The sequence below is a fragment of the Folsomia candida genome, unplaced genomic scaffold, assembly GCF_002217175.1.
Source record: "Folsomia candida strain VU population unplaced genomic scaffold, ASM221717v1 Fcan01_Sc014, whole genome shotgun sequence".
Classification (NCBI taxonomy): domain Eukaryota; kingdom Metazoa; phylum Arthropoda; class Collembola; order Entomobryomorpha; family Isotomidae; genus Folsomia; species Folsomia candida.
The window spans coordinates 592,211-610,601 of NW_019091206.1; the positions used below are offsets into that span (position 1 = coordinate 592,211).

The 18,391-nt window shown below is 35.1% G+C and overlaps 1 protein-coding gene across 1 annotated transcript; it reads right to left on the minus strand.

Moving 5' to 3' along the window:
- Window positions 1–2,022: 2,022 nt before the first annotated feature.
- Window positions 2,023–3,074, minus strand: LOC110855990. Its single transcript, XM_022104428.2, has 4 exons — window positions 2,913–3,074; window positions 2,740–2,810; window positions 2,555–2,669; window positions 2,023–2,341 (listed from the first exon to the last, which is right to left on the minus strand). Exons 1-4 carry the CDS (start codon window positions 2,995–2,997, stop codon window positions 2,133–2,135), a joined length of 480 nt encoding a protein of 159 aa, XP_021960120.1. The 5' UTR covers window positions 2,998–3,074; the 3' UTR covers window positions 2,023–2,132.
- Between the last annotated feature and the right edge of the window lie 15,317 nt (window positions 3,075–18,391).

The following is an 18,391-nucleotide window of genomic DNA, read 5'->3' on the forward strand; positions in this document are numbered from 1 at the left end:
TGTCAGTAAAATCTTCATTGACAAACCCAGTCCAACTGGATCTGCCAGTAATAACCATGTATGTTGGGAGAAAACCGAAATTGGAGTGGGCTAAATTGGTAAAAGTGCGTTCAATCCCTCCTGCTGGATTGTTTTGAATACCGCTATAAATCGAGATGGAAGGTGTTTCCGTGTCCAGAAATCCTGCATATCTCAAAGACATTGTTGGAGGGAATGTAGAAGTCACACATCTCAATACCCCATCACCAACGAAGTTTCCGAATGTCGTCGAATTGGTGTAATTAGTCCCACTGATACCAACTGTAAAAATGTAACGAGTGATGAGATAGTTTTGCTTCCAAAAATGGAATAAGAACTTTTTTTCATGTTAGATCGAATTTTCCAAACTGTTCATGTATAAGGTTTTTATTTAGCTCTAGACTCGTTGTTTAAGCGTGGACGAAAAATTACTCTGACCTTTACTGCAATCACACAGTCATACAGCTGTCTAAGCCATCAGCATATACCTTTGGGTTAAGTAAGTTGAGTTGCAATTAAAACTTGAAAAATCGTACTGTATGAGGGAAACTTCCAGTCGTCCCTCTTTATCGACACTCCCCAATGTCACCTTCTTCTTCCTCATTCCTCTCCCTTCTCTCTCTCTTCGTGGCAGATATAATGCCATGCCGCCCTCCATCTTGAGTAGTGGACATCCGCTCCTCGTCGAGAGAACTACTCCACACCAAGTCCGGCCCTCAGCCACATCTTCCAAAGTTTCTGGAGTTTGCATCGCTCCCCAAATTATTGTTCTCTTTTTCCAATAATCCAGTCATTGTACAATATACGAATCTTTCGTGAGTGAATAAATCCACACACTTTTCCTACATAATACATGTAAACCAGAGATTCACAATTACACACGCTTTATTCTGATCCCGGCGCACCCCCTGAAGCACGCACCGAGTCATCCACACTTGTACATACGGCGTACGAGGACTTCATCCCTCAGAGGCACGCCCCCGTCGTGGTGGAGGACTTCATCCCCCACATGTAATCAAAATAAATAAATGTGGAAAGCCCACCAATGACAATGACTTCAGAGGAATTTTAGTTAATATGACAGTTTCACATACTATTTCCCTAGTTTCAGTTGTCTTGTTTCAAATACTGTTAAACATGTATTTGCATATGCAGATGTATGTACATGTATTTCCAAATGTGGGAAATGATTAAATATGTGTCAATGTATTTTTATGCGCGTGACGTGACAGGCACTAAGTTAACTAACGGGCTCTTAAACTTTCTAATGTACATATAAGCACACTCCTTACATTCCTCTGAAACACCATGATTTAACATCTCTTAAGAAGAAGAGGGGTTCCGTAAGACCCGGTTCTTTACTTTGGAATCAATGCGCGTTTCCTGAATGGTCCAATTCTGTGTAGAAGGTTATTTCCTGAACAAAATCAGACGAAATGTAGAGGCAGATTGCGAAGGAAAAGAGTCGAAGCAATATTCTGACTTAATTTGTTGAAAAGATTGCCTGGTTAATTGTGCTTGTGTCGATTGGTTTTTAAAGATTTATTTGCTATGTACTAAGTTAGTACTACTAACTCTTTATGTGTAATCGGAGTGGAAAAATGTACCTAAAATTAACGGACGTTTTGTTATCCGTAATGGTTACAGAATAATTGGTGAATGACTAATAGATAGTCTGGTTTACTGATTAATGGTTAGATAATTAATTAATTAATTAATTAAAGCACCTAAATCATCGATATGGAACGATGGACAGGATGCATTTATGCGTAGGTTGTGTGAGATGGAGTGGCTAAAATGACGCAGGTTATTAAAAGTGAGTCCGTAGTGTTGGTCGACTTGTTATATATACGGAATTGCGAAATACTGTTTATTGAGAATGACGCAGTAACCTGGATGATGTAAAGCTTGGATATATATAATAAAACAATTGTAAATATGTCATATCTTTTGGCCAATTGGTTGATAATATTGATGTTTAATTATGATAAATTAACAAATTTGTGTTGAAGATTTACATGTGTACATATTTATTTATTCATAGATAACCGCGCGCGCGAGTGATGCGCAGATACTTTTGGGACACAGTGTATTTCATAATATTAGAAGAAACGTTAGAAAGTCTCACATAGCACATGGGCAGACGCCCTGCAACTACTGCTTAACCAAGCCCCTGACGAGGGTCTCGTTACCCACGCAAGACATGTTAGTGGTGTACTAAACGAGACAGATTGCCCATAACTACTAACTGGACCCAACTGGTCATCCCAAAGAAATTGATTCATGGTCATTGCATCCCTTCCAGCCGTCCAGTGATATAGCCCTAACGAAAAAATAATTACGCAAATATTGTGATTACAAATATATGTACCTCTGCCATATCAATCTTGAAAATAAATATTTATCTAAGATAATTATACAAATATTGTTACTATTATGGCTTAGATAGATGGCCGTACTGTACCGAATTTTGCTTATTGACACAGTTTTCCTGTTTAATTCTCATCTGATGTTGCTCTACCCATATCTAACTTACCTCCAAATCCAGTAATGTTATTCTTCCCAACAAGAAAAGTCATCTGCGCCTGCGAAGAAATTCTTCCTAGACGCATCCCAAAATCTTGACAATACACCTTGGCAGCAGCCCATGCCTCGATTTTGAGCATTATTATGTAAAGCACATGTTACAAGATAAAAGTCATTCTACTTAGTTAATTATACCATTGAGCTATCGTGGTAGAAGAAGGTTTTGCCTTCAACGGACCCAAGACTGATCAGCAGTAGGCTGGGATCTATATATTAAAATTTGTATAATATTATCCATTTGACAACATCACTGCCTTTTTTCAAAAAAAATTCTACACAAATTTTTTATGTTAAAATGATATATTCACCAATTTCCAACTGTGGACGTGCCAAACAGACTTCATAGAAAGGGTATGCCAAAAGAATGGTTGAAATGCTAATGGACGGGAGCATTTTTGTATTCTATATTGTGCCAAGTGATGGATCTCGATGATAAATCGTGTGTGTTGCAAATGGACGAATCTCCTCTGGTTTTATTGCAGGCTCAAGTGGATCCAATCATTCTACGATGGACATAAGTATTTTCGGTATGGTGTGGTTTGTTATCACATTAAATTTTCCTTATCAGTTATATAAACTGCTGAATTAATTACGAGAAACATCCGAAGATGTGACGTGGGAACAGGGAATTTGTTTGATTAGTATACTAAAGTATGTATATTGCTCACCAATTTGTTTAGCTTGTTTGTAATGTTATAAAACGCTACGCTTACACAATACCCTTTATTGTAGTAGTAATTGCTTAATTTTGAAAAATCACTGTTAGGAGGTCCGACCCTTATGGAACCTTCTAAAAAGGGCTGGGAAAATATATACTTACTTATATAATTACTTAAGAAGCGATACTCAAGTTATATTTTAAAACCCTATATCTAAATCTTTTTTTTTTGCTTTTTAAAGTCTAATTTCTAAATGTGCTTAAAATAACCGAACACGTATATTATGCAACTTAAATATAAAAACTTTGTGACGCAATGTGACATGCAGGGTTAGAAAAAACTGTACAGTAATATTTTAAATGTTAAATATTTCAAAAACCCTGGATGATAAAGCTTGTACAATTATTTTGAACCAGATGTTAAGCAAATTAATTATTCAAAAGTGATGAAAACCTACCTTTTATTTTTAAACAACATTAAGTAACGTTTATATAAACTTTTTTTTAGAGGCAGCTAAAGCATTTTTAAACAGCAATATTACTTTTCGTTCTCTTACCGTTGAATTCTAGATTTTGTGCAGACTTATAAAGAGTAAATTCGCCAAGCTTTTTTTAATTTCAAAATGTTCCGAAAAAAATTAATTGGGTTTGGGGTTTTACTAATCTTAAAAATATGAAATCAATTAGTATCTACTTCGGTCAACCGAACAAAATTGCAAACCTAACTTCATTCCTCAACAGAATGAAATAATGCTCCATCCAATTTTCTTATAATAGATTTATCATACAAATATCATACAAATATTTGGAAATATATTCCACCTACCTACAAAATATAAATATTCAACTACAATTTAATTTCCTTGTGGAAAACTTAAACGATTCAAGAAATAGATATCATCAAGTAAAATTTTCAAATTCTGATTTAGAAAATGGAATGATTAAAATTATCAGTCGCCTTAAGAGCCAAGAGAAGAAAATTACACAAACTATTACTAAACAGCAGTTCTAGAAAAGAAAGAAAGCAATTCCGTGGACTTAGCGAGGGAAGGGATGGCAATTGGTTTGAACCAAATTAAAACTTTATTTTACATATACGGGGCTTGTATTTTCCTGGCAAGTTTTGTTTACTTTAAGGAGAAAATAGTAAAAGTTTGCATAAGGTGGAATTTAAAAATTAGAACAGTTAAATCTATCAGTTAAATAAAAGTGGAGAAAAAGAAAGAAAGTGGACAGCAGTACATTACAAAAATATATAAAAGTAAAAAGTGACTTTTAAAATGAATTTAGTATCATACATATTTTGAGTCACTATACTAATAACTACACATACTATAGTATTCCCCACAACAATGTCGTCCCTTTCAATTTGTGCTGAAACAAAAAACATCAGTAAGGAGCATACATGTACACAAATTCTTTCCCTCATTCATCCTTCATTCATTAACTTTCATTTCTAAAGGCCTTCAATCACACTCCTTCATTTTTTCTTAAATTCGCTTCATGCGCCCTTCATTTCCATTCACCCCATGTATTTAAAATAGGGATGAAAGTGAAGGAAGGCTTCATTCAAAGTGTGTGGCAAGACTTTCATTCTTCTTCATTCATTTTGAATGAATGAAGCCTTCCTTCGCACTTCATTTCAGCAAAATGAATGAAGGTGCACAGGTATGGTAAGGAGTTTATAGTTAGAGAAAGGATAAACTTCTTGAGAAAGGAAGACCAGAAAAGGTTGATGGCCACGAGTCCGATACGAATAGAGTTTGGTGACAATTTTGTAGATGCGTTGACACCTCTGGTGGTATACAAATTTTGTATTACTGAAATCATGTAATTTGTGGTATTAAGCGAGTAGATAGTTTAAAAATGTGGACCTACATAGTTAGGGGGATGCAGGTGAATGTGAAACTAAAAAAATGGCTAGGCCTTCGTCTAATAGGAAGACCAGTCTCATATAATTATCGATCTTATAACGTCGTTCTCTGATTGCATAATTTAGGTAAAGTATATGGCTAAGGTAGATAAAAGATTGTGGAGTCCAAACAACTGTCATGTTTTTATTTTTGCTGAGTTTCATGTACTTTTTCGACCACTGCGTTTATAATATTTATCATTTGCTAAATAATTCAGTAATAAACATAATATTGTAGATAAAACCAATAATTTCAAAAAGATACCCCTTATGTACATTGCCGGCTTGTTTTTATGTTTAAGTAAGTTTGTCATATATGCTTATTATCCATGGCTTGCTAAGTGTTGTGCAACAATGCAAATGAACTAACCGGTTAAAAATATTCCGTTGGGTAGTATAATATGACATAATTCTAGTGACTTTAAATCGCTACGCAAAAGTCTCTTGGAACAACTGATATTGACCAACTCAAGATAAATTGAGTAAGATAAATTACGCTGATTTTGTTACCAGATTGTTTTGAGTGTAATAATCTTTACAGAGCATGTACTGCTTAAAAATGAAATAGTTTAATAGTTCAAATAGTTCAAGGTGTAAAAACGTTCGCGAATATGTCTGGGTTGGAAGTCAGATTGTTACCGTGACAATACAGAGCATGAAATAGTTTGACCTTCAATTGCTCCAAAACGGGTTGGAATTTTGGTTCCAAATTTTAAGCGTAGTGACATGTGTCCTTGAACTGAGTTGTGTAAAAAAATCAGCTCTCTAGTTTCAAAAATCACCCCTCAGTGGACCTCAGAACAGATCGGTGCCATAAAAACACTTTCCAAACTTAAGTACGCGTATAAAAATATGATTTAGTACTTCAGAGATCAAGGACGAAAACCTTCATGAGGAGTAATACATAATTTATTCAAAAATAAAGGTCAAAAACGAGCAGCTCGTAGTAAAGGACGATCACCACCACCTTGAAGACGCGCCCGAAAAGTGCCAAATCGGGCCGTGCTCAAGAAAATTGACCCACAGATCTCTAAGGACAATCCACCACCCCTTACGGAAGTGGCATGAACAGCCAAGGTGTCACTGAATAGTGTGCAATGATCAATTACAATCTTAAGGTAGAAGACAAGAAAAAAATTCCGAGTTTATCAGCTCACGGAGAAACATTAAAAAAATCGTCGCCGGACCTGCGAAAACTTTTATAGGAATTTTCTGACAAAAAATAAAAGTTAATTTTTTGTGTCACTAGATGAGGCACTATTTTCTCTAAAATATACCAATGATCAACGAATAGTTTCCTACACTACAAAGGACGAAAATAATTCCCGAAGTTGGCCATCCCGCACAAGGAAAACTTTTGCAAAAAGTTCATGGCGGTTGGTGCATTGTGTGGTCGTGGGGTCCTCCCACTTATCAAAATTCCTCTAAAAGTGAAGGTAACTACGAAGTACTATATAGACTTCATATTTAAACCACCTTGAGAGCTTGAAATTCCTCAACTCGACGGCAAGGATACTCGGACGGTGATAGTTCATCACGACGCAGCGTCACCGTATACCGCTCGGTTGGGTGAACAGTACGCCAAGGATAAAAAAGATAGACTTGAAATTACAATTTTCTAGAACAAAGAAATACCCATTAAATCCCCCGATATAAGTCCCATGGATTTTTTTGGCTTCGGACACCTAAAAAGAAAATTTTTCTGCACCGCCGTAAAACTTTTCAGGGAGTTTGGAAAGTGTTTTTGTGACACTCTCCTGCTCTGAGGTCAACTGTGGGGTCATTTTTGAAACTAGAGAGCTGATTTTTTTTACACAACTCAGTTCAAGGACACGTGTCACTATGCTTAAAATTTGGAGCCGAAATTCCAACCCGTTTTGGAGCAATTGAAGGTCAAACTATTTCATTTTTAAGCAGTACATGCTCTGTATTGTCACGGTAACAATCTGACTTCCAACCCAGACATATTCGCTAACGTTTTTACACCTTGAACTGTTACAAATGCTACGGCTGTACATATAAGAGCCAAATTATGTTCCACACGATAAATCATAGTTGTTTCCTGCCTTTGTAATTTGAGTCAGGCCTTGCATAATGCATAAAACAAGTTAATTATTGATAAAGCTGACACATATTGTGGGCCACAATTTGTGGCACAGGTGGTGATGCTTATCTACTAACAAATTGATAAAGGATTTAATACCACACGCATCACTTTGACTCTTTCAGTACTATTATCACTTTCTGTGGGATATAATGTAAGGAAGGAACATTGGTAGTTAGTTTGAATGATCGATAAATAAGATATGTAAATTAATAACATTGAGGTTGGAATTTGGAGGTGAGTGTATTGAGAACTTTAGGAGGAGTAATAGGCAAATTAGCAAAAATAGGGGACCCAAAAATACTCGAAACCTGTACTTCTTCGATAGATCCGAAGTGTCATACCTTTACACCATAGAGCCCCACATTCTGCCATTGCCTATTAACCTCCATGTATCTCACTCGTTATTAAATCCCCTACATTAAAATAATGTAGGGTTTTAATAACGAGTGATGAGATGAATAATGATAAATGAGATGACGTCTCATGTGAGACCGAAGTTATAACTGTTTTTAATTTTTCGCCTTACGTTCGTATCTCGGAATTTCTATACATTTGTACAGAAATTGAACAGAAAGCGATCCACAATATTCTCAACAGTTTGATGGACACTTCATGTGATTCGGATGAGATGCGAAAAATCGCCTAAAACTGAGGTACGTCAGGATCGTTAAAAAATGAGAGGAACTTGTCCCTGTAACTATAAGTGAACTGAGACACCTAAATATTCAACAAAGTTTATTTAGCATTCGATTTATTGGTGAATCATATTTTTTTGCAAAATATGTATGTATATGTATGAATTATATTAATTAGCAATATACATGAATAATTGACAACTTTTATTTCCATAAATGCATAATCACACATGTATGTTTCTTGGATTTAACTATGTATGTACTAACTACAAGTACTACTTACAACTACTTTTCACCTACTTTTTAACTACTTTTATAACTCCGAGAACGGGAACGAATTTGGACAGATTAATTACGAAAAAAAATATAAATGTTTCTTTTGTTATATTTATTAAACTTGTATTGCAAGTCTATAAGCTGCATTGGACAACGTATCCTTAAAGAACCCTATTTACTAACGGTCGTATTCTTAATGCAAAATTTCTACACCAAGTGCGAGTGGCCACTCCCACTCACACTCATAATTTTGCATTAAGAATACGACCGTAAGGTTGTCATTCTTGCAGTTCCAAGCAGTATCAAAATACGAATATAAATTTTTGTTGAGATGCATGAGTTGCTTTAGATTTGTACATGAATATATGTGTTACACGTGACATAGCAGTTTAATCTAATTTCCAGAAAAAATTAAGCTAACATATTTAAATTTGTGGTTATAAATTTTCGGGAACTGAATTAATAATCACTGAATTAGTAACACGAAATAAATATGATGGGATACATACATGTGGTTGCTTAAGAAAGAGCTTTATTATTAATATTAAGCAACTAATTGCATTTAATTGATAGTTGCTCTTAGTAACAAATCGTTTCTCGAACAAAATTAACTGTTAAATTATGCATTTAACAGACATATTGTTTCCTGCCTTATACATTACTTATACTTATAAGTACACGCAAAAAGTAATAATGTAGTTGAAAAGTAGTAGAAATGTACTTGGTCAACTACAATGTAGTTGAACTACTTTTCTTTAATACACCGAAATCTTGGATTTGGCCAACTCTTTAAAAACATGATACCCTCCCAATAAAATTATGTACCTTTTGCCATATGCCAAGAAAATCCCACTGTCTGCTTCCAAGCCAGGATAAACTTATCGGGGTAAATTGCATCTAAAATGTATACGTAAACGGAGCACAAGCCCATCAGAATTAAAACATTCCAGATCCAGAAGAGTTTATCGTCAAGGATGATATCCACCTCGATATTCAGACAACAAATGGCTACCGCACAAATTACAACCATAAAAAAGCTGATCAGCGGTTGCACAAATTTTAACAAAGAGTATTTCATTTGGACAGGCTCGACGAGAAGGATTTTTTTACGATATACAAATTTATAAGGGAGTTGGTATGGGAATGGGTAACGATCTCCGTAGAAATATTGGTTTAATAAGGCTACTCCTAAAGGTGTATTTGCTTGATAGAGGAGATTCATTTTAGATAGTGGACGAATTCGAAATTACATAAAAAGTTAACTCATTGGTTGGAGATGAGGAAAATGTAATTGCACATAAGAAAAATATACGACGGATGATTCTTGTCAAAGCAAAATTAATGTATTAGATGTGAGGATTTGGAATATATAACTAGTAATTTAGTTATCAAGATAATCGTATAATTTTTTATGAATATGTTTGACTAATTACTTTTAGCAGGGATTTGTCTAGTTTTTCCTAGTCAGGGTGGCTATGTTGGACTATTATATTTTGTGAAAATAGGCTACGACTAAGGAGAAAATGTATGTGAGTATGTATTTAGTTATGTTTAGATGATATGGTTAAGTTTTAGGTATGACGCGGTACGAATACCTACTTGTAATACATAACTGACATAGCTAGCAAATTTAATAAATACGTGAGTAGGCTGTACATACACATACTTCAAGATATTTAGAATATCTATTCCAGAAAAGTAGTAGTGGTTATAAAATTCTACTTAACCCCGCCCATCTATACATATACTATAACAATTTAAACCATTCAGGTATAAAGTATCTACATAATCTAATGTCTATTCTCGCTAGGAATTCAAATAATTTGGAGAGTTTATGTATATAAATAAGTAATTGGCTTACAGACAGTCCTTACAATTTATATAATTAAGTTTTATAATATGGAATTCGCAAATTATACTTTCACTAGTTATAATCCCTCCAAAGTATTTGGATTCCTAGCCAAAATAAATATTAGATTATATAAGACAACGTTGGAAATAAATTTAATGAACATATTTACTTGGGTCTAAATTGAATTATTGTTATGTAACAAGAGGAATGTCGTATGGTAATAAATACGAACGTATTCAGAATTCCAATACCTATAATTTCATTATCAATATTTTTAGAACAAAAAATATATTTCAGGATTATGTGGCTTACTTGAAGACCATCGATTTAAATTGTTTGTTTTTTTGTTCATAATCATATAACTCTTCATTTTCTTTTATGAAACGCAATATATTATGAAAAAGAAGTTAACCACAGCCCTAAAGGGTGAGGTCGACGGGGGCCTTTCCAAATTGTAAATATGCCCTGACATGCGACATAATTTACCATTGCTTTTGCCTCAACATTAGTGGATGATTTTTTCGAATCTTTACAAATTTAAAAACCATACCCCCAGGGGTGTGGTGATGGACGACATGTTCAATAGAAGTATATTCCACATATTATATGCGGAATTAGTTAAATAATCGATCAACACATTGTTGAGTGATAAGAATCCTACTTTCTGAGGCTCAAATAACTGGTTTTGACTGGTTATGTTGTGATTGAGCAGATGCAGTCTGCATTTTTCTTGAGTTTTGCACATGTTTACGTAAATAAAGGTTATATGTATGTAGGTGAGTGCAATACTGTGTGCGGAGATTGTATATAAGAAGGGATTCATCATCGTACAGTTGATCCACTTATAGGGGTCGCAATGTTTTGTTTTGTTTAAAAATGTTCGGTTTGTTTTGTTTATTGCTGGAAAACAAACCGAAACAAAAATATTGTTTTGTTTATTGAAGACCCGGTTTGTTTTGTTTTTGTTTATACCTAATAAACAAAACAAAACAAACCGAAACAAATTGTTTACTGTATTTTACATTCCTTTATTATGCAAGTACAAAATGCAAAAATTATAACAAATGTATGAAATTTATATAATATTATACAAATCAATCCTACAACTATTAATCACATCAAGCTGAGTATATTTAGTAGTTTTCTGATAACAGAAGCGTAAGTTACATACAAGTCTCTAAAAAATACTCAGACTATGTAATGTAAATCTAATCACAAGGCACGTCCTCGGGAAGAATTTCTCCGAGAATTTTTACTTTTAATCCATCATTTATGTTCGATCTGATCAAAGATGGCAATTTTTTATTTAAGAGCCATTTTCTTAGGCACATACATTTTCGAATGACATCTGGTGTTAGTCGCTGTCTGCTAGACGTAAGTAGTTGCGGCCCACCAGAGAAGAAGCGCTCTACTTGGACGCCAGTTGCAGAGATAGCCAAGTAGTCGCGTGCCATTTTTGCCAAATTCGGGTACTCTTGCTGATGTATCTGAATAAATAAAAATTATCAGCACTATAAATTTACAATGTAAATTTATGATAGGCAACCTTCCACCATCCCAAGGCTCCATCAATTCCAGTATTTTCTAAAACGAGGAGTTCAGAATTCACTACTCCCTCTGCTAAATATCGTTTCAGCTCATCTTCAGTATTACTTTTTGCGAATGATTTCATTTGTTGCTGAAATATGTCCTGGAAGGAAGAGCTGCTAGGCTTTGTACTGGCAGAATGGTTTCCAATTTGTGTCACATCATCATTGGATGGTTGATACGACTCTTTCCAGAGATTGGTCACTTGTTTGCGACACGCGTCGATCCACTCCTTTTGCCACCCTGTCGCTTTGTACCAGGTTAATTTGTAACGGGGATCCATAACTAAATATACAAGACAAAAATTATTAAGACCTGCATAAATAAAAAGGTGTGTAATCTACTAAGTCAAACCTGTGCTTATAATGTAGGCTAAACCATCCGCTGAAGGATAATATTTGTGCAATTTATCTTGTCCAGCACGAATTGCTTTTATATACCAATTTTCCTCATCCACCTGCTGTACTGCTCTTGTTGTTGTGTTTCGAACAGCTTGGTTAAGTTGGTCAAAAAGTACCTGATAAACAGCAGAAGTCGAGGAAAGGGTAGGAGAATGAGCATTGGAAATCATCTCAGTCGCTTCACGAAAAGGATTCAATAATTGCACCAGGTCAGAAATTCGTGCCCATTCATGGTCGCTTAAAGAATATTTCTTCAGCTTGGGAACCGATTTAATTGTTGCATCATAAGGAATTCTAAGTTCTTGACAGCGGTGCATCATCCAGAAAGTCGAATTCCAGCGCGTTTTTACATCAAGGATAAGCGTTTTAATGGGTAATTTTGCCAGTGCACATTTCATTTTAAATATCTCACGGCGTTGCGGAGATTTTCGGATTCCTGCTACGCCTTTCCTTAATTTTTCAAGTAAAAATTCCTCTGCCTGTGCACCAGTTCCGCTGAAGTTTTGATTGAAATCCTCATCGTTTTCATCGTCGCTTTCTATTTCCTCCGCAGAAGTTTCCGTGTCAGCTGAAGTAATGATATCCTGACAAGCCAAATTCATTATGTGGGCTAAGCATCGGACCCTGCAGTCTTTTTCAAGAAATGGTAAATTTTTTGTAGAGCATAATTTCTGAAATTCCCGAAAGAACGTGTCCATATTAGATGCGTTGTCAGTAGTGACGGACAGCAGCTTATCCCAAAGTGAGAATAGGTCGAGAACATGTGCAAAGGATCCAGCAATATTTACTCCCGTGTGCTCTCCTTCCATTATTGTCAGATCAATAACCTGAGTTCGAAGATTCCAATTAGAGTCAATATAGTTGGCAACTACTCCCTGGAATGGTTGCTGATTGGACGATGTCCAGCAATCAATTACAAAACTGATCCGGCTTGTGTTTTGAAGAATTTCCTCCTGCAGCTCGCTTAGTTGTTCTACATAGAAGTCCTCGATCCACTTTTTCATCGTGTTGGCAGATTTAGGAATTTTTATTGTAGTGCTATTTGAGCCAAGACAATAATTCAGTAGTTTACGAAACTCGACTTCTTCTACCAAAGTAAATGGCTGGTTTGAGCAGATCACGTGGGAAATTAATTTTAGCTGAAAAGTCTCTTGTGTCAAAGTCTCCATTTTGGCTGTTGGATTTGGTTGGACGAATTTCAAAATGCTGTTGGAATTCTCTGAAGCAGTAGTTGTTGGTTCTTTCAGCTGAGCATAAATAGCCGGATGTTTTAATTTTAGATGATTGTGCAAGGACCCAGTACCTCCGCCTTTCGGAACTTTGTACTTCGACCTAGACAGAATGACGGACAACAGAGCATTAGGAATAACTCAAAAATTTAAATTAATATATTATGTCCTTACTTGCAATGTACACATTTGTACTCAGAAGTAGCTTCGATATAATTATAATATTCATAAATTTTGGCACGCTTTTTACCAGGTATTCTCGAATCTAACTCAATAACCAAATCTGATGATTCCGACATTGCAATCAGATCAAACTTCAGCCTAATAACTACAAATTTAGTGAAGCTAAATAAATCTAATTAATTAGAGATACAGAATGGAGTTCGTGTAGAAATAATCGTAAAGTGTGGTAACGAGACATTAAAATGAATTCAGAAGTGATTTAAGTCTTCCCAGACTTGTCACTTAACAGTCTCATCTCTCATCTTAAAGTCTCAAGTGGTGACCAAAATAAACGAAACATATTTGTTTTGTTTTGTTTAAGGCACTTTGTTTTGTTTTGTTTAATATAATTCGGTTTCGGTTTGTTTTGTTTATTTTTCTTAAACAAACCGTAAACAAACCGTAAACAAAACAAAACAAAACACAAATAAACAGTAAACAATAAACATTGCGACTCCTATCCACTTATGTAAGAGACAACTCATAGCCTGGTGAATATAATTTAAGTTTGTCAACCAGCGTTGGCTGTTTTCTCGCTCAGATTGTGTTCTTCATGTTAAAAATCTTAAGTTTGTGCGAAACATCTTTTTAGCTGATAAGGAAGATCAGCCAACACCAGATTGAAGGATAGTTCTGAAATTAGTCCTTGTACCTTTTCGGAATCAATATGGGAATACCCCCGTATTTTATTCAAACTAAAGTTAAACTACATACCTCATGAAACACTGATAGCAGTATAATTGAGAGGGGGTCACGGACTTTTGCCGGCCCTCAATTCCAGGCACTCAATTGCCGGCCCTCATTCCCCGGCATCCTCAATTCCCGGCTTCCTCAATTCCCGGCATCCTCAATTCCCGGCTTTCTCAATTCCCGGCTTCCTCAATTGCCGGCATTTCGAATTACACTGGGGTTTCGACTATGCTTAGTCCATGGAATTAAACACCATGCTGGAAAATTCCAGTCATCAGTGAGAGAGCAACACCCTCATACCCCGTTTTTCGTCATTGTGCAGTGCACATGTCAAATAAATTACAATCAAAACGGGGCCCTAACCTAACATAACTAATCAGAAAATTAACTCCATCACAAAAAATAAATTATCAAAATTTTATTTTTAGAGTGGATTAATGCACGTTTTTATTATTTGATTTGATACGTTTTCGTAATTTGAGTTGATTTTTGAAAATTTGATTTTTTTGTGATAATTTTGGAGTTAATTTTCTGATTAGTTATGTTAGGTTAGGGCCCCGTTTTGATTGTAATTTATTTGAGACGTGCACTGCACAATGACGAAAAACGGGGTATGAGGGTGTTGCTCTCTCACTGATGACTGGAATTTTCTAGCATGGTGTTTAATTCCATGGACTAAGCACAGTCGAAACCCCAGTGTAATTCGAAATGCCGGCAATTGAGGAAGCCGGGAATTGAGGATGCCGGGGAATGAGGGCCGGCAATTGAGGGCCGGCAATTGTCCGGCTCCCATTGAGAGGTATAGTGTGCCAGGAATGCAAGTGTGATTGATAACAAGCAGATACATACATATGTCAAAATAAGAGATACTGTAGTATCAAATACCTTAATGGCATTGAAGAAAGCTCATAAAAACAAGATAAGCAAAAATGATACCATGGACAAATACTGACACGTAGACCAATTTGCGATCAGATCTCTTTCAGTCCAACTTATCCCATTTTGCGTCAGATAAATATTTCACCCCTTCGGAAAACAAGGATTCAATTCAAGCAATAGGGAAAAGGTAAGAATATTGATGCAAGGTTGTTTTACTTGGGGGGTTGCTGGGGAGAATAATCTGAAGCTAATACAGGTTCTGTCGGTTTATTCGAGTTTTCAAAAAATGAAAAAATTCCGGAGTTTGGGACTTCCCAAGGCGTTGTCAAGCATAAAAATATATCGTTAGGTAAATTCAGGGGTGGAGTCCCAAAGCAGTGTTCGCTATTTGGCAAAAAGGCATGCCGAAAATTATGCCTTTTTGCCGTAAATGCCTTTTTCAACGCCGGATTGCCGTAAACCGTGCCTTTTTGCCGTAAACGTGCCGTAAATGCCGGAAATTACAATCTGCGGTCAAATTGTGAGAACCTCTTAAAGCATAAAAACACTAGGAATCGATTTTCTTTTTTCTTTCTTTTCATTAAAATGAAAAAAAACATTTTAAGATTGAGACGAAATGAATACAAATTCTATATGCTTATAATGTATGTATGTATAATACATACATATATATATGAAATGTAGACTTTTAAAATGTACAAACTAAAGCACCCCTTGTCACTAAAGTTAGACGTACAAAATTTTAAACTATATATGACTACTTGTTGAAAAACAAGATTTGAAAATATTTTTATACAACACAACCTTTTATATAACACAGCTTTTTAGGATTTCGAATAAAAAATACACCATTACGTACATACGTGAATATGTACATTATAATGTATATACTTATGCCCTATTAGATGTTGTTATGTTGCCAACAACTTGCTAGCGATAAAGTCATGCAAACAGCTTAACTTGAATTGTTAAAGTATTAAGTTACATATATTTAATTTCTAATAAGAATATTCACTAAACAACTTTACATGGAGTCACTGTATTATTTTGCCCCATTTTTGAAAAAGGCATTTACGGCAAAAAGGCATCAATTTTTGCGCGGCATTTACGGCAAAGAGGCATCAATTTTTGCGCGGCATTTACGGCATTTACGGCACGTTTACGGCAGGCATGCCTTTTTGCCCTAGAGTACACTGTCCCAAAGTCCGGAATTTTTTTCATTTTTTGAAAAATCGAATAAACCGACACAACCTGTATTAGCTTCAGATTATTCTCCCCAGCAACCCCCCAAGTAAAACAACCTTGATATTGATGACATATCATATCATACATAAATGTTTAGATAATTACATACACTAGCTACAAAAGCTCAATATACGGAGCATGCCTTGTCGAAGTCTCTTTATTTTCGAGTTATTCCACGACATTAAAAACGTTTAGACGTGAGTTATTCTAAATTTATGAAGGAATTAAAATATGATTTCTCAATTTTCAAAATTTACCTCTCCATGGAAGTATAAGGTTGATGCATTGATACTGAGATTTATAAAATTCTAGTGTACTCAAACATGCTTAGTTTTACATAAAATTAGTAAATACGTTCATTTTCTCATAAAAAAGTAAGGAATTTAGTGTATGGAATCAAAAATGCCAAACCAACGCTTATTTTGGCCTCATGTAACGAATTTTGTACTTCTTCACTGGATAGCGAGGTCAATTTTCAAAATTCCGAAGAAAACGTATCATATTTTAAGTTGTTGATAAATATTTTGAATAAATTATGTCTTATGTAATACACTAGCATATAAGCCCGTCATAAAGGCGGGCGATAATAATTTGTACGCTGCCACCTTTTCCTTAACGCAGCTTCGGAGTTTTGTTAAATCTTGAGAAGATACATAATTTTTTTCTGCAGGAATGTTTTTAACGTTGCTAAGGGATTTCTTAAAGTTGCTAAGGATTTTTTTAGCGTTGGTAAGGAATTTTATTAACGTTCCTAAGAATGTTTTTAACGTCGCTAATGATCTTGTTTAACGTTACTACGTATTTTTTTAACGCTGAAGGAATTTTTGTAGGGCTGCTAAGAAATTTTTTCACGTTGCCAAGGAATTATTTAACGTTGTGGACGAATTGTTTTAACGTTGCCAAAGAATTTTTAACGTTGCCAAGGAATACTTTTAACGGTACTACGTAATTTTTTAACGTTGCTAAGGAATTTTTTTAACGTTAGCAAGGAATTTTATGACGTTGCTAAGGAATTTCTGACATAATTTCTGGCAATAAGAAACCATGGTTAAGACTATGGCCAGAATGATGGCCAAAATGATGGTAAGAATGATGGCTAGAATGAAGGCAAGAATGAAGGCCAAATCATAGTTGTATTGTAGTAATACTTTAATTCAAAAAATCATGAACGCGCCCTTATTGGTCAATCCAAAATATTGAGTATATCCAAAATATATTATAATCAGAATGCAGGAATGTCACGGAAAATTTCAACGGGACGCACTTTCGTAAATTATAATATAGGTAGATATGTATATTTTTGCGGTCGTGTAATAAGTCCAAAATAAAGAGACTTCAACAAAGCATGGCTCAACCACATGCTGACTTTTTGTACATAGCTAGTGTAATTATCCCCGATTCGTAAGTTGTTTCAATCTGAAATTATGGCAATAAATATAACAAGTTACACTGCTATAAAAATTTGGTTTCGAATCTTTACCACCTCTGCTGGAAGTTATGTATATCTAAAATTAACTACAAATTAGTAGCAAAATTTGAATTTTAAATTGACACAGTGATGAACACAAGATTGCGATTCAGTCATCTTTTTTCCCAGGCCTAAAGCCTGCTCCAGAGTTCATGTCATCATCATGTCTGCCCCCTTTCTGATTTTTTGATTGGTTGAAATTTTTAATTGTTATGGGGATAATTTCCATCAGCCAATCAAAAAATCAGAAAGGGGGCATGACATGATGATGACATGAACTCTGGAGCCCTTAACACACCATTGCGCATTATGTGCAGAATCATGTTATCTTATCGATATAACAGAGTAATAATGAGATAACCATTTTAGTCTACTTTATTATTATGTAGGTATGTACTTATGTATGTATAAAGCAAAGGTCGGATATATTTTTACAATTGATACATAATCTTAGAAAAACTAGAAGATATTTACTCGTAATCGCTTAAAATAATATTTTAACCTTCAACTTAACCTCAGGAGGACGAAAAGAATCAGAACTGGTTTTCTCTATTTGACTCTTTTACCCAACCAAGATGAAAGTTTTTGTTAGTTTTCTTATTTTGGGCTGTCTGAACCTTATCGCG

Bases quoted from the DNA above. Each gene is read 5' to 3' on its own strand.
- LOC110855990 (XM_022104428.2), bottom strand. From the start codon at position 2,997: ATGCTCCCGTCCATTAGCATTTCAACCATTCTTTTGGCATACCCTTTC. The intron at 2,811-2,912 runs GTGAATATATCA...TTTAATATATAG, and splicing joins ACGTCCACAGTTGGAAATTG to ATCCCAGCCTACTGCTGATC. The intron at 2,670-2,739 runs GTATAATTAACT...CTCAAAATCGAG, and splicing joins TCTACCACGATAGCTCAATG to GCATGGGCTGCTGCCAAGGT.